Source organism: Ixodes scapularis, unplaced genomic scaffold (genome assembly GCF_016920785.2).
Source record: "Ixodes scapularis isolate PalLabHiFi unplaced genomic scaffold, ASM1692078v2 PGA_scaffold2__306_contigs__length_199485367, whole genome shotgun sequence".
Classification (NCBI taxonomy): Eukaryota; Metazoa; Arthropoda; class Arachnida; order Ixodida; family Ixodidae; genus Ixodes; species Ixodes scapularis.
This window is the reverse complement of record NW_024609857.1, coordinates 83,370,798-83,386,366: the sequence shown is the minus strand read 5'-3', so window position 1 is coordinate 83,386,366 and position 15,569 is coordinate 83,370,798. Positions and strand designations below refer to the sequence as shown.

At 46.8% G+C, this 15,569-nt stretch overlaps 1 protein-coding gene across 1 annotated transcript; it reads left to right on the top strand.

Moving 5' to 3' along the window:
• The first annotated feature begins 14,094 nt into the window (after positions 1 to 14,094).
• On the top strand, positions 14,095 to 14,571 carry LOC120844315. Its single transcript, XM_040216022.1, has one exon. It carries the CDS (start codon positions 14,095 to 14,097, stop codon positions 14,569 to 14,571), a length of 477 nt encoding a protein of 158 aa, XP_040071956.1.
• The last annotated feature ends 998 nt before the right edge of the window (positions 14,572 to 15,569 follow it).

Sequence of the window (15,569 nt, the reverse complement as noted above, 5' to 3'; positions counted from 1 at the left end):
CCTTTCACACGACCGGATACTGCGTCCAGCTCCTCCCTGCTTGCCTGAACAAAGGAAACTTGCGATCCTCCGTCCCGGTTCCAACATTGACTGGACGTGTGACCGAAGTTTTCGCAATTTCGGCAGGTCCGAGCTTGGCTGCTCGGTTTCTGACCGCTTTTGCACTGTGCCGCTAGGTGTCCACTTCTGTCGCAAAGAAAACATTTCCTAAGAAGTTTACTGGCCTTGTACTGTTGACCGTTCGATGTCGGTCGAGATCCACTTGCCGCAGTGTCTGGTGTAGCCTCCTCCCTCCTGGCCGGCTCCTGTTCTTGGGCCTCCAGATAGCGGTCTGCGAGGTCAGCCATTTCGCCTAGCTGTTTGCTCTTTCTTTCTCTTAAGAAAAGTGACATTTTTGACGGAACGCTCCGAACGAACTGCTCCGTGAGCAGCGAATTCCGTAAGGCGGCAAAATCCTTCGCCGTCCCGGATAGGTCGACCCAACGGTCAAACAGGCTAGACAACCTCGCCGCATATTGTGTACCGGTTTCCCCTTTTTCCGGCTTAGCACTTCTAAACTTGTCTCGGAAGCCGTCTGCAGTCAACCGAAACCTCTGCAGGAGCGCTTTCTTTACGTTATCGTATTCGACAGAATCCTCCGGGGTTAGCCTAGAAAAGACTCCAAGTGCCTCCCCTGCCAAGCATACGCTAAGCGCAGTGGCCCAGTCTTCGCGGGGCCACATCTGCCCGCTCGCTAGTCTCTCAAAGCGCATCAGGTAGGCATCAAGGTCGTCTTTCTTCTCGTCGAAGGTGGGCAGCCAACGCTGAGGACTTTTCCATAGCGTTGTCCCGGTCCCGTTTTTCTGCGGAGCTACTGGTAACAGGGATCGACGACGCGTTCTGTAATTCTTGCAGCCTGATCCTCAGCTCTAGGGTTCAATGCTCCGCTTCGACACGCCTCTCTTGCTCTTGCGCTCTCGCGGCTCTCGTATTCTCTCTCTCTTGGTCCACCCATTCCCTCAGGGCCGAACCCTTGACCCCGAGTTCTTTTCCGCAGGCCACTAGCTCGTGGAGCTCCATGGCTGAAGTCGCGCGGACCCTTTGCTGGATAGTCTGACTCTAAAACCTCTCCTCTGCTCCCGATCGGTAAGCCGGGTTGTGTGCTCCCGCAACGACGTCAGCCTCACAACGCGCTCCCTACGGCGTGCCAAACTCAGTCGCTCACCCTCCTCCTCTCAGGATAGACGGTCACAGTGGACAGCAGGTCCTGTCGCGGACGCCAGTTTGTCACAGGTTCGGATGTTAAAGATCCCATTTAAACAAACAAATTTGGAATTTGACTTGGACTGCTGCCCAGGTGTTAGGACCATACCTTGGCGATAGACATCCTGAGAGGCGGGAGGAATTGAGAGCAAAGCATGCCGACGTTAAGAACAGTATTTTATAAAATAATTCAAAAGTAAAGGAAGGGCGCACAGGACGTACACAGAGTCGAAAGAAGGAAAGAAAAAAAAAATATCAAAAGTAAAATCGAGGTTGTCATGCAGTTTTGGAGGGGGAGAGCCGAGTCAGCGTTCCAAGGTGCAGGTGGAGGTCCGGTTCGTTGCGCCGCCAGTCGGGGTCGAGAAGCCATGGTGGCTTGGGTGTTGTAGTGACGCACAGCACTCACTCACAAGCACTCACACCCCTCTCCGTCGAATACTTTCTCGGTGGTCGAACAACCATACCGCCGCGGACCTGCTCAGCGCCGACCATCCACACCGTCACCACCTTGCTCCGCGGTTTGTGTTCCACAGCCCTCGCGCGCCCGGGCTAAGCTCGCGCTCCTGTCCTCGGCGCTCGCGCACCCCACTCACAAACACGGGAACGGACAACACCATAACCATTGAAGGGCAAAAATAGTTATTGAATTCTGTGAAATCGGTCTTGTTGTTTGGCCGCATGCTATCGGGTTGGGTTCCTAGAAATATTTATCACCCTTGGCAAATATAAACATTCTAATTATCTGGTCATATAGCTCAGCAAACACTGCACGGTAAGAGCACAGTCGTGCAGGCCACAAGCTGTTGACGCCAAAAAGTTTCATCCCCTTCACCTAGTTGGCTCTTGCGGTCCACTTGTCTCCGTCGATGGAAAGGAATATACATGAGTGTCATCCACGCTTGAGCCTGTACTGAAAACAAAATTGCTTTATTGCACATAATTGCCAGTAAAGACCAAAATTTGCTTGTTAGCTTCTAGTTTGTACTCCCTGATACAGTCATATGTGTCGTTAAAATGAACGCCACCGTAAACCAGAAAAATCACCCACAATGCAATTCGTCCATAATAATGAACGAAGTCAAGATCTAAATAATACATAACAAGCGTGGCAGTGAAAGGCACTAGTCCAACATCCACTCAAGTGGCAAGGGCGGGATTGGTGGCCGAGTGAGCAAGCGCACACCAGCTCGGAGCATGTGGAGCGAAAGCTCGCGCGGCAGAACTCAGGGATCCTGGGTTCAATCCCTACCCCTGAACGTTCCGATCTAGATGAGCCTCTTACCGGCGTGCTGTCGTGTATGAGTACTGCGTGAACTACGTCAATGACCCCAGGCTACCGGTTGTACTGAACTGGCTAAATTTCTCATCTACTTCTGGGAGACAAGTCGCCCGTTGAGACAGACTAGGTTCTAGGCTGTATACGCATATACAAATACCCCGATATTCTTTTTTCTGGTGGAAAGAGAAATGTTTGGCATTTACTTCTATGCCCAAGGCGTACATATTACCTACGAATTTCCTTAAGGCTCGTAGTCTGCACCTGTGACGAAGGGCAACCAACATCAGACAAGGTGACTAATCTGGCCCAAATGCTTCAGTCACCTTCTTTTCATTTGCATCTGTGAACCAGCTTCAAAGAGCTTGTGTTAATATTAACGAGAAAAAAAAATTTATTACACAAACGGAAAATTAAGAACAAAACTACTTTGGGATTATTTTTGCAAGAAAGGTTTCATTTAAACCATCCAAGTAAAAGCCAGTCTGATTTAAATCACAATTCATGTTATCTTGATTTTTATTCTCCACCCTCTCTGAAGCCCTCGTTTCGCTTTCATGTCAAGCCAATTTGGGAGAGTGTGAGCATATTTAATTTTGACGTTGCTGGGAGAGAGGAATCACAAATTTTTTTTCTCGTTCAAATGAAGTAAGAATTTCAACCAATATTTATCTTAAACAAATGAAGAAATTTGGAGATTTGGCGATGCAGTGCTGGTACACTCCATAACATGCTATTTTATAAATAAATGTTGAGAAACTAACCAAGGTGAAGCCCTCTACACTGATTATATTCGCCCCGTTATTTCTTAATTGGCGTTATATTAAAAGTATTCATATTATTTTCGTCAGACACCGCCTGACATGCTACAATGTTTTTAAAAATAAATTATGCGAGTGAATTGCACAAAGGCCATATGCGCATGAGTCATTCCAGCATACTTCAGTTGCGTGGACGTATTTCATTTGAGCGAACGTCAATCCTTATCCTATAGGTGAGCTTTTCCCCGCATTCGTCAAAAGGTTGGTGATATTTTCTTTGCAGCGGACAGTTTTGCGGTGAGAATTCCTCGGGTGAGCTTTCTCTGCCGCCAACATTAAGTGTATCATAATTTAAAAAAAAAGATAAAGATATTCCCTGTATAAGGAGTAACCAAATAACAGCGTGAATTCGCTACCTACGGTGGCCATCTGCTAACGAAAGGCGTCTGGGTAACAGAACTGCCGAGAGATGCAGATTGCATGAGAATGAATCTCATGTCACCTACGCCATAAAACAGAACAAGCACTCATGGCACCGAACCGTCGTAGAAGACCGAAAAGAAGTCAGATGTGACCGGGCACAAGTTCGTGAGAACACGCGCCAACAGAAAGGGTACGAGGACATTCTCTAGGCTTCGTAGTACTATAAAAAGGCATAGACATGAGTGCTACCTGCTCTGTGCCTTTACAGGTTGCACTTTGCTTGCGAGTCGTGACTTGAGAGTTGAGATTCCATATGAAGCACGCCAAAAAGCAAAAAAAAAAGACTTTCAAAGAACGCCTTTTCCGCGACAGCCGGCAGGATGCCCACCAACGTAAACCATCACTACGCATTAGCACCCGGTCAACGCAGCTCGCGGCGTTCGGTGAATTGCCCAGGCCGGCAGTGTCGTGCATATATAAGGACACTTACAAAGTGGCCTCCGCAAAACATGGCGTTTTGTCGTTTTTTTTTTCTTTTCGAACTGTAAGGGAGGGTAATGTGCTACGGTAGCAATGGTCGTCGTCGCGTCGGTTTCGGATGCGCCAGTTTTGTGGCGGGTCGGTGTGCTTGTTTTGGTTCGCTTGAAAGCAATCGCGGTGGCGCAGTGGCGCGTTTCCTCTTTATCGTTTAACTCAGCTGGTCACAGATCAAATGTGAAAATGCCTGGGCGATCTGCTGTGCTAAATGGGGAACTATTTCGACAAAGACGTCCGATATCTCTCTTCTGCTGTTCCCAGCGGATCACAGGTACGGTTTCGGTTCAGACGTTTGTTATTTTGCTGCTGCCATGTCTGGTGAACGCAAGACCTTAGTATGCGTTATTATTACGACTAATTTAAGGTACGAGAGGTGAGCATTGTTCGCCAATTTGCCGAAAGACCACAAACGAACAAAGAAGCGCTGTCTATTTTCTCTTCTCATTCTTCGGCGGACGCAATTCTCAACAACCGCTCGAAAAAGAACATAACTCTGTGCAGTCCGTCTCCGCATCAAAACCAATGCTCGAGTATTTGCTACCACCCAGTAAGATGCTGGACATATTGATAAACATCCTGGTCTGAGTCGCTTGCGTGTTGATATTTCTTAGGACGTGATCATGGGTGGTTTGATGTGAAATCGAACACGCGTGGCGGGTTGGGTCGTTTGTCTTCCTCCAATTTAATATATACGTTAACTATGCAGAGTACAAAACCACACGTAAATATGTGTGATTTTATCCAAGACAATAAATGGATTTATTAGCATTCGGATGTGTTCGTGTCAATAAATATTCATGTGCGTGCTTCGAGATATGTGCAATGAAATTCTCGAATCTTCCCACTTTGATCTTTGTGTCGTGCAACCGACATTGTCGCACAATGCACCAAGGAGAAGGGTGTAAGGTATATCGTATTCCATATTGCGACCCAACACCAATAACCTCGTATTATATCGGAATGAATTGTGTTTCAATAAGGAATGTTATGGGGCTTACCCGTTGAAAATTAAATTGTGTTGTATTAGACTAGATCGAATAAGCTTATATTGTGATACCATAAATCCGATAAACAATTTCTTGACTGACATTTACCATAGGGTTGTCTTCGTTCAGGATTCGAGACCTTACCGACAATCTCTTGGGTTGTTCGGGGACGCCTTCCGAAGATTCTTACCAAAGTGCGAATTCATGCGCCGCAGGCCTGCTGGCTCTGTGCAAAGAAGACAACATCTCAAGCTAAAGAAGAATAAATTCCGGAAGCTAAGTTTCGTTGGAGAGGAACCTTTACATCGGTTGATGATAGTGCGAGTAGCAAATGCCATTTCCGCCAGCTTCGGATCCCAATCTTAGTGCCGCTCAATATGCGCTAGAAGAAATCATCTTGAACTTTGGTTTACTTTTTTACTGATATTTTACTACAGATGTTATGGCCAAGTTTAATCGTACCGTGCCTCTAGCATGGGCGTCAGCAATAATCTTACTAATAAAATAGAAAGCGTTTTCTGTTCTCAGTTCTGGGGCAAAAATAATGAGGACTTCATCGTCTAACCATGACAATCGCACATTTTATTAAAGTCAAACTTGGACTAAAAAAAAATTGTATCTCTTTACGAAGGAGTCGATCACCACGAGGAAATATTAAATACTACGTCGACTGCGTAGCGTTGGCACTCCGGACTAAAAGCCAAAATATTCGCACGTCTAACATTAAAGGTAGGGAAGGAATCGCACATGGCTCTGACGAATGACCCCCCATTCCATCCTGGTCCTTGGTATTCGATGTCGCTCAATCGAATAGCTCTTGAATGACTAGGGCAGATTCGACATGCTATCTCGCTGGACACGACGGCAAGATTATATTAGGTAAGGCAATAATAGGTCAATTTAGGTTATGTAAGGTTAGGCTAGGTTAGGTTAGTTTAGGTTTCGTTCAGTTAGGTTAGGTTAGATTGGGCCGAAACTCACATCGAGCTTTGGATGAACACGTGCCGTTTTTAAATACCGTCTGAGACCACCTTCATAGGCTGGAAGCCGGTTGCGTTGGTATCACTAGGATGTACTTCAGCATGTGTGTCTCTGAGATACTAGTTGCCCAAATATCGATCTCAAACTGGTCGAAGAAATGATGGACGAATTTTTTGGCGTCGTACCTTGTATAAAGCTGAAAGTCTACCGGCGCTTGCAGCGTCTAGTAGTGCCATGGGTAGGGGTCCTGAAGTTTATCAAACGCAGTACACGTCCTGCGCTGATGTATGAACGGGACTGAGTTAAACATCATCGCAACCCTCTGACGGGTGTTTTGCGGAGATGTGTTGGTCTATCTCGAACACACACAACTCCGCCACCCGGCGCTCGGAGCCTTTGTCCATGTTTTCTTTTTGAGAGTTGTTGGCCGTCTCAAATATTAAAAAAGAAACACCGCCACGGCACGAAACCCGAAAAAGCACCAATTAATAAAAATATTGATAATAATCCCCTGGAAACGGGGACCAAGGGGGATAGTGAACAAACATCCATCTCCAAACAAAGCTAAGGGGCTGAATAAATACACCTGGTCCTGGTATCGAACCAGGGACCTCTCCATTTCCAGTGGAGCGCTCTACCAACGGAGCTAACGAGGAGGTCTACGTCACTAGAGCAAACGGGTTTCAACAGCCGCCACGTAGCTGTTGATCATGATGTAGAAAACCCGAGACTGAGGCGAAAACAGGGAAACAGAGTCAAAGAAGAAAGACAGGGGAAAAGAAGGTCTCAAACTCAGCTACTGTGTTTATTTCCTCAATGTCTTATATACCCACAACCTAACCACCGACCAACGACGTCACAAGGTCAACCTTTGTTATCTATACAATACTACCCGCACTGGTCTTCACCTCAACCGTAAACGGTGACCTCAATCCCAAACTGAAAACGGTGACCTCAATCCCTTGAACAAAAGAAACAAAACAAAACAAACACACAGACCCACTTCCTTTCAAGCCGGAGTCTCGAAAGGCTATGCTTTATCTAAACGAGAACTGATATGACTTCCAACTGAACCTCTGCCCTCAAAAGGACTAATTCCACGTTCACCTACAGCCATTACAAAAAAAAGAAGAAAACTAGATTTTAAGAAACCTCTTCGAACTCCTTCCGAGTTGCATCGAAGCATGGCTGATACAATTACCGATGGATTTGGTACGAACTGCCTCTCTTATGACCCTCTTAGTGTTGTTGGGTTCTCTGTGCACAATGTCAGTTTGCGACCAATGTGCCGTACAATCGTTACACTCACTAATGTGTTTAGCAATCTCTGAATTGTGTGCGTTTATTTTTACTTTTTTTTGCATAAAATGGCAGCACACGACTTATCCAGTGCGTTGCTAATTAGAGATCTGACTACACCTGCTTTTACTGATTTAGCATGACAACTTTTCCTACTCAAAACGGGTTTTGCGGCCATTTTTTCCGTACTCCCAACATGAACCCCCTCCACGTGAATGCGTAAGTCGAGAAATCGTAAAATACCATTGTCCGCCTTTTTTAAGGTGAACTTAAGTTCCGGCGCCGCTCCCCTCACTGTCCGTTCCAACTCGAGTATATTCTTTTCGCGAAATGAGCAGATGAAAATGTCATCGACATATCTCCGTACAAAGCCCGTACTCGATAATATACAATTCCATTTATCCGTTACGGCAGCATCCATGTTGTTAAGGTATATTTCTGCTAGCACTGGAGCAATCGATGAACCGATATATACGCCATTTCTTTGTACAAATTTGCGTTAATTTTACTCGAGTACCGTTGCCTGGAGATACAGATCCAGAATTGACAAAAAAACTATCCACCGTTATTCCTAAATTGAATTAAAAATTAACCAAATTTAATTCCAAAGCTTCACGATCCCTCTAATCCCACCGTGCTTGGCGTTGAGGCCCCTGGCATTGCACTGTAGGACGGTCGGTGCCGTTCAACTTTCAAGTGATTGTGTTTCCTCTGGGGGCTTGTGCTGCCGTCCCGTGCTTTGCTTGCTTCTATGTGCAGTTCATCTAGAAGACCGCCCCAAAGAGGCCCTCCAGGAAACGAAGACTGTTTAGTGCTGTGCAGAACCCCGATGCCGGCATCAGCTCGAGGAGCCGGCGCACTGTGTTGAACACCAGGTTGATAAATTTGCTCACGCTAGAGCGCTCAGCGGACTCTGGAACTGACGTCGCTGGCTTTGGCGGTATCCCCTGTGTCTCGGGATGGTAACGTGGCTTCTTTTTGTCCGCTGCCGGATTTGGGGGGATACCCTGAGTAACATCGCGATAGGTGAGGCCCCTCGCGTGGTTGTCTTTGTCACCGTTGTGTGGGTTATCGGCCTCTGCTGCCCCTGCCGGACAAGAACTGTCTTGTGCCCCAGGGCCGACTTCTTGCGCGGTGGTCTGACTTTTAGGCTGCGAAGTGCCCGTTCCGGGATACTCTGATTGTTGCTTGTTGATCCTTTTCATTTTTCGTTGTTCCTCAAATACCTTGGCAGCTTCCAAAAACGTGATGTCCTCTCGCACCTTGACCTTGCAGGTCTCCTCCTCCTTTTGGAGCTTTGGCCACTCCGACGAGGTTGCATCGTGTGCTTGCTGGCAGTTTACGCACTTCTGTGCTGAAGTGCAGTTTTCATCACCATGAACCTGTGCGCATTTCGGACGAATGGCGCTGTTACGGCAGGTTGCCACTACGTGTCCGATGCGAAAGCACTGTCGGCACTGTAGAAAACGCTGATTGAAGGGCCTGACGCTTTGCCTTACTAATCCAATCTTGACATGGGCAGGAAGCTCGTCACCCCCAAACACAACCTTGACTGCTTGCGTTTTACCTAAGCGCCTAGCTTGCACGACGCTCACTCCTCTGTCGATTATCTTACTAAGTTTGTCTTCGGTGATATCCTTGCCGACGTCCTAAGTTACACCTACTCGCGAGTTCTTCGAGCGAGGAAGGAAAGCTCGCAGACAGGCAACCCGCATATTTTGGTTAGAATGAGGAGCTCTAGCATCCCCGCCTCCGTCCTCGCATCCGTGGCTATTATGTTTTTCCGTGTATTCGCTGGTACCTCGCTAAACTGGCCCGGAGCCAGTGCTTCCAGTTCGTCCGATAGCAGCTGGCGGTTGATTTTCCTCAGGTTTGTAGCGGGAACGGTTGGCGCGAACAGAACGGTGCGTGCCGTATTAGGAAGTTTCACGATACCTTTGCTCCGTTGAGATCCTCCGTGTTGAGTTCTCTTTTTCTTTCTGCCGACTGTTGTGAAGTCGCCGTCCTCCTTGCTTCCGAGAACGCTGTCGTCCACGGCTCCTTTGTCGTTTTGCTGCCCTACGAAGCGAAAGTGCTGAGCGCTTGAGTAGTCTCGGTTGGTATCACCTGACCCTCGATGCGCAAAGCAGACTGGCTTATCGTCGTCGGCGAGGGCTTCATCCAAACGGTGCTAGAAGTCGATGATGACTGGCAATCCGCTCTTGTTGTGGCTTGTTGGCACGCGCCATTTGAATGCGGTTGTCGAAGATGGTTGCGACGATAGCGGGTATAGTGCTTGCTCGCCCCCCACGCCGAGTAAGAACGCAGGTCTAACTGTGTTGAGGACCTGGATAATCAAAATTGGCGCCAGTTGCATTTCGGCCAGGGTGCCGGCTCCAAATCAATCAGAAAGATGTTAAAAAAAGCTATACAAAGAAAAATGTGTGGCCACATTTTTTTTTATTGTTGGGGTAGATTGCAACACTCAAACACTAATCCATGAGTGCACATGGTGAAGGCTGCATTCTCCAATAAGATGTCTGATTTAATATTAAGCTTGGGCCCTGGACATGTCATCAGCTGTAAAATTGCATGCATCTGCTTAACGACATTATTATTTTCATAGTTTCAAGATCTTTTCATCCCAAATGTAATATTTCCCTGCATGCAATTGAATTAAAGACACCCCCCCCCCCCCCGCCCCCTATTGTTTTAGAGAAAATTGCATGCCAACAATTTCACAAACTCAGCGAAGGCTTCATCGTATATTAGTGGAGCTAAACACAATGCGCCCTAAATCTCTGTGCTAAAAACAGGCATAGCAGTGTGTCAAAATTCATGTCTAAACTCAGACTTAAACTTTGTTTAGACTTTTCGATTCCCGTCTTCAACGGATCGGCCGCATGAGGGGAACACCGAGAGTAGCCCGAGCTAGATTTGACGTCCTAAACAAACATAGTGTTTAAGGAAAAAAATCGCCGAAGTAATTATGAACAACAAGTGTGACTACGCCAAATGTGCTAGAATTTGCACTATTTTGCTCGATATTATTAGCGTGCCTGTTTGGACGGATTTTGTAGTCATCTCAGCCGGCTTGAGACCGCGCTTGCCGCTCTTGAAGCTCTTCCAGCTGCAGAAGGATACTCAACTTGAAGCACGCTGCTGTAAAATATGTAGCCACGTACTGAAGTCCGCAATTCTATAATCTACTCCGACCATAAGCGAGAATGCTTCAAGCGACACTAGTTCTTTCGACACATAGCTCGCGCAAAAACACCTTAACGTGAAAAAATCGTATATATATATATTTTATAACACCTAAACGAAGCATGCACACCGTCTTCGAAGGCACCAACAGTGATTTAGTCAAAATCTTTTCAAGCCAGTAGCAACTTTGAACCTTGACACTAGAGGACACAAAAGGGCAAAACCCTTTCAAGTCACTGTTAAGTTACAAGAATTAAACTAGGAAACAAAAAAGAAGGGCAACGGGGACACACAAAGGACAATGAGGATCATTTTTCCAAACTACCCGAGACTAGTGCAAAATAGAATAGGTTGAAATTAAAGCCGAGAAGATAAGGTACGGAAACCGTGACGTGTGAGCACAGCTACCTCGTTTGTTTTTCCGAACATTATGCACTTACAGAAACAGTGTCATAAGCACGAATCTTTTGCTCTCTTCTAAGTACCTCATACCAACCCCAAACTACACACTTTGTTATCTAAAAGGTCCGCTTAGAAAAATAGTCTTCGCGAAAACCTCTACAAATAGCACTAAAGCCATAAACGAAAGGTAAACCCGGAACACATCTTTTTTTCCCTTCCAAGAACCTCAAACCCACCCCAAACCACAGACTTCGTTATCTACAACGTCCGCTTAGAAACAAAACCTACTGGTGCCCCAGGAACGTTGGTACAGCGCTAACTACTGTCCAAAAACAAGAATAAAAACGCGGCATCTGCATGTCATCGTCCTATTGCATTTGATGTTGTTTGAGTCGAGGTGGTAGCTTTAGGATGGCGGTCTACTTGCGAAGTAAACGTGCAGGGTCCAAACTTCTGCACGAACGGTTCGAATACGACAAGGAGCGCTGCTTCAAAGAGAAGGTGAGTGCTGTTTCCCTAAAACATTAAATAGCGATATGCTTTCAAATGTGTAAGAAAGACTGCGAAGTCAATTAATTTGTTTAGCTTATTCTTAGCGTATTTTGTGGCCTAATCGTATATGGAATAGAATAATATCACTATGATGGGATATGACTCTTAGTTAATTATTAATGAAGAAAACTGAAGCGGTTTTGTATTTGAGGGAAAACGCCTAAATCGTCTTCATTTCGCCTCCAGGCTCACAAATATCGAGATTATTTTTCAATGTGGTTCATGGAGGCTGCAGAAATTATTTTTTTTAAAAGTACAACTGAAGCCCCCCTTCCCGGGGCGGGGCGTCATATTAGGAGTTTTCGGAACCTCCGCTCTCGCGTATCTACAGCGCCTGTCAAAGATATGCAAGCACACTTTTTTTTTTTTAAATCAGAAAGAGACGTCACGACTGGTGTCAATACGGGGGAATGTACCTGGAAAGCTTGCAATTGCACGCGCTGCCCACACGAGCGACACGCGCTTGGCTGCCAAAAGATCCTAGTATGACGCCACGACTGGTCGGCGGTTTTTCGTGTTTTGTCGCGTTTAGTTACATGTTTGGAAGCAAACGAACCTGATATTCAGATTCAAGGGAATAAAACGCGCCAAACATCACATGTCCCTCCTTTTTGTCTTTCTCTTAGGAAGTGTTTCAGCTTCCCTTTCATACCAGACTAAAGGCTGATTCACACTGCCTCATTTTTTACGTTAAGTTACGTTACGACCGATACATTCCTGCCTCAAATGTCGCGTGTCATGCTTTCTCCTTGAACTGGTAGCCTCACTTAATATGAAGCACAGAAGCCCCGGTGACTTCAACGTAATATTTCGTTACGTAACTTGACGTAAGAAAATGGGGCAGTGTGGACGGTCCTTAAGGGTCAACCTCTAAACGACTTCGATTTAATTCACCTTAGATTCCTCGCAGACATATTGGAAATGCAGCAGGAGGCTCGAATGCAAAGCAAGAGCACATGCCATTGATGGGGAAGTCGTGCAACTCATCAACGAACATACTCATGCCACCTGCCGAATGGAACAAGAAGCCAAGTTGGCTTACTCCTCGGTGAAGGAGAGAGCCAAAACAACGGAAGAATGCAACCAAGCCGTTGTCGGACGCCTCATCACCGAGATGACGCCGGAAGCGTGTAGCTACCTGCCACCTCAAGATACCATCAACAGAACATTGAGGTAAGCATTTAGGCTACTATAATTGCTACCCAGTTTGCAAATATAGACCTTAATAATATACTGTAAAACCTTTTATTTTCGCGGCCCCTATTTTTCGCGAATTGGTCACAGATGACATAATCGCGACCACTAAATTTCGCGAATTCCAGACGCCTGCATTGAAAATCTTAAGGGCCGAAATTTTCGCGCGCCCTTAAATTTCGCGAATTTTTCAATTCGTGAAATTCGCGAAAATTGAGTGCTCGCGAACATTAAGGGTTTTACAGTATTTTGGGAGGAGAAAGTTTAGAAGAGGTATGGAAAATGGCGGTGGGAAAATACTTACTATACTTTCGTTATTTTTACAGTTAAAAAAGGTGTTTAAGCGCGTACCTCTGATGGGCTAGTCGGTTAAACATCTGGACTGCCAAATAAAAAGGAAGTGCCAACGACTGCGAAAATAAGAGGGGAACAGGACAGGGCGCTTAAATGCATGGCGCTCCGCATAAAAGCTGAATAAGTAACAAGGCGCGCGCTACAGTTCACGACTATAAGCAGTCTTGTCCCCCTCTTACTTCCCTAGTCGTTTGCTATTTTTATGTCACAGTCTAGAGGTGTTTAGGGCGTAGCCCCTCGTAGTGTTTAAAATCGTACATTGGACGCATTTCTTATTCACATGTGTCACTGTTTTGAACCGTGATGCAAACGATATCCCAACTTTTTTTACGTGCAGGAGAGTTCGTGCAAAGGAGGAAAGGCCCATACCCCTACCCTTGAGGTTAGGAGACGTTGCCATTCCAGCTAACTACGCGTCGAAGAAAGACGGCTCGAGGTTTCTTGTATTCGACTCCCGTGTGCAAGATCAGGACCGCTTCCTTATTTTCTGCAGTCCGCAGATGATTGAAGTTCTTCAAACATCCAAGAAATGGTTTGCCGACGGTACATTCAAGGTTGCACAAGAACTTTTTTTTCAAGTCTAAAGCCTACATTGTGAAGTTGGCGGATCTGTTCTGCCCGCGGCTTATATGCTGCTAACCCGTAAAAACTGTCCTACGTATACGCGAGCTCTGAGCGCCCTTATTGGCGAGTGAGGAGAGGTCTCCGTGCCAAGCACCATAATAGTAAACTACGAGTTTGCAGCCATTAACGCTTTCAAGACGGTCTTGCCAACATCCGACGTGCGTGGGTGCTTCTTTCATCTATCGTAGTGCGTTTATCGCAAGGTTCAATCCTTCAGATTGAACCTTGACTGCAAGAACTATATGCTTGTGATCCTCAAATCAACTTGGAGGCCCGCATGATAGCTGCTCTTTCCATGGTACCCCGGAGTGATGTGGAGGATATCTTCACCAAACTGGCGTCCAGCGTAGACTCAGATCTGCAGCCAGTGATGGATTACTTTGAAGATACCTTCATAGGACGGCCAACGGCTGGGGGAAGGCGAGACGCAGAGTTTCCTGTGGAACTCTGGAATCACCATGAAATTGTGCTCCAGTGCGACTCCAAGACCACCAACTCGGTGGAAGCATGGCACAGGGGCTTCCAGGCTCGTGTGCAGTGCTCTCACCTGTCCCTTTGGAGGTTCCTGGAGGTTCTACAAAGAGAGGACTGCATGCAGCTTCACCGGCTCACGCAACTTGAGATGGGGCAGCGATTCAAGCCGGCAACAAAATATGTGAAGGTTTCCCAGCGCCTGCAGACACTCGCTAGAGAGTATGACCGCAACCATGCTCTTCGATTTCTCAGAGGCGTTGCTCGTAACGTATCCTTTTAAATTTTTGATTGCACGTGTTTTGTGAATAAACGATGCTTCAAGTTAAAATCTTGGGTCTGGCCTCAGATGTTAGGCTTGCTTCCTACACCGAAAGGCCAGTGCACCGAAAAGACCGTGCACCGAAATGTCCGTGCACCGAAACGTCCGTGCACCGAAAAGTACGTGCACCGAAAAGTGCGTGCACCGAAAAGTCAGCACCGAAAAGTCCTACACCGAAACGTCCTGCACCGAAATGGCCGGATCCCCACAAGCTGTCGTCCGTGCGAGGTGAACATTTTTTTTTTTTCGATCCACGCAGGTTATTCATTTTATGCATCTGTCAACGACCGTCTGGAACTTTTGGAAGGTTATTCCACTACTTTTGCAGTGCCTTTCAGTAAAAGCAACAGGCACGCAGCTTTACGGCATGCCGAACCGCTGCGTCGCAGGCGCAAAGTGCCCGCCGTGTTGCCCACACCTCGTCCGCCTCGCCGATCCGGCGCGATCGCCGCCCCGCCGGGGCTCAGTGACGTAAAACCCGCCAGGTCGGTGTATACATCTTCGAAAAAAGAGCTCTCTGGCCGCCGCTATTTTGCGAGTCGAGCGTCCCCTATCAGCCAGAAATTTCTGCAACCCACCTGAGCTGCGGAAACCCGGTAAGCACGAGTCTTCTGCTGCATTGTGCACTCAGAGTTCGCCGCCATTTCTTGAAAGTTTTTACTTTATTTGCCTGTTATGGATGCTCACCCTTTTTGTGTTACCTTCCACTGTGAGAAGCAGCTAAGACTTTGGCTCGTAGCTTGCTCGGCCTTCGCGGGAAACGAATGGAGAGAGCGAACGTCAGGAAGCCCTCGACGCGGGCCGTTCAACGTCCTTCGAGGATTATTTCCCTTGAAATAATCTCCAAAAAGCCTTCCCGGCTATGTTACCGGTCTCTAGGAAAAATAACTGATTGGGTCGGGTCCGGGTTATGAGGCAGATTAGATACGTTCGTTTATTTGCATTGGTGCTGTGCAAAA

Coding starts and splice junctions, on each gene's coding strand:
- LOC120844315 (XM_040216022.1), top strand. CDS start 14,095: ATGATAGCTGCTCTTTCCATGGTACCCCGGAGTGATGTGGAGGATATC.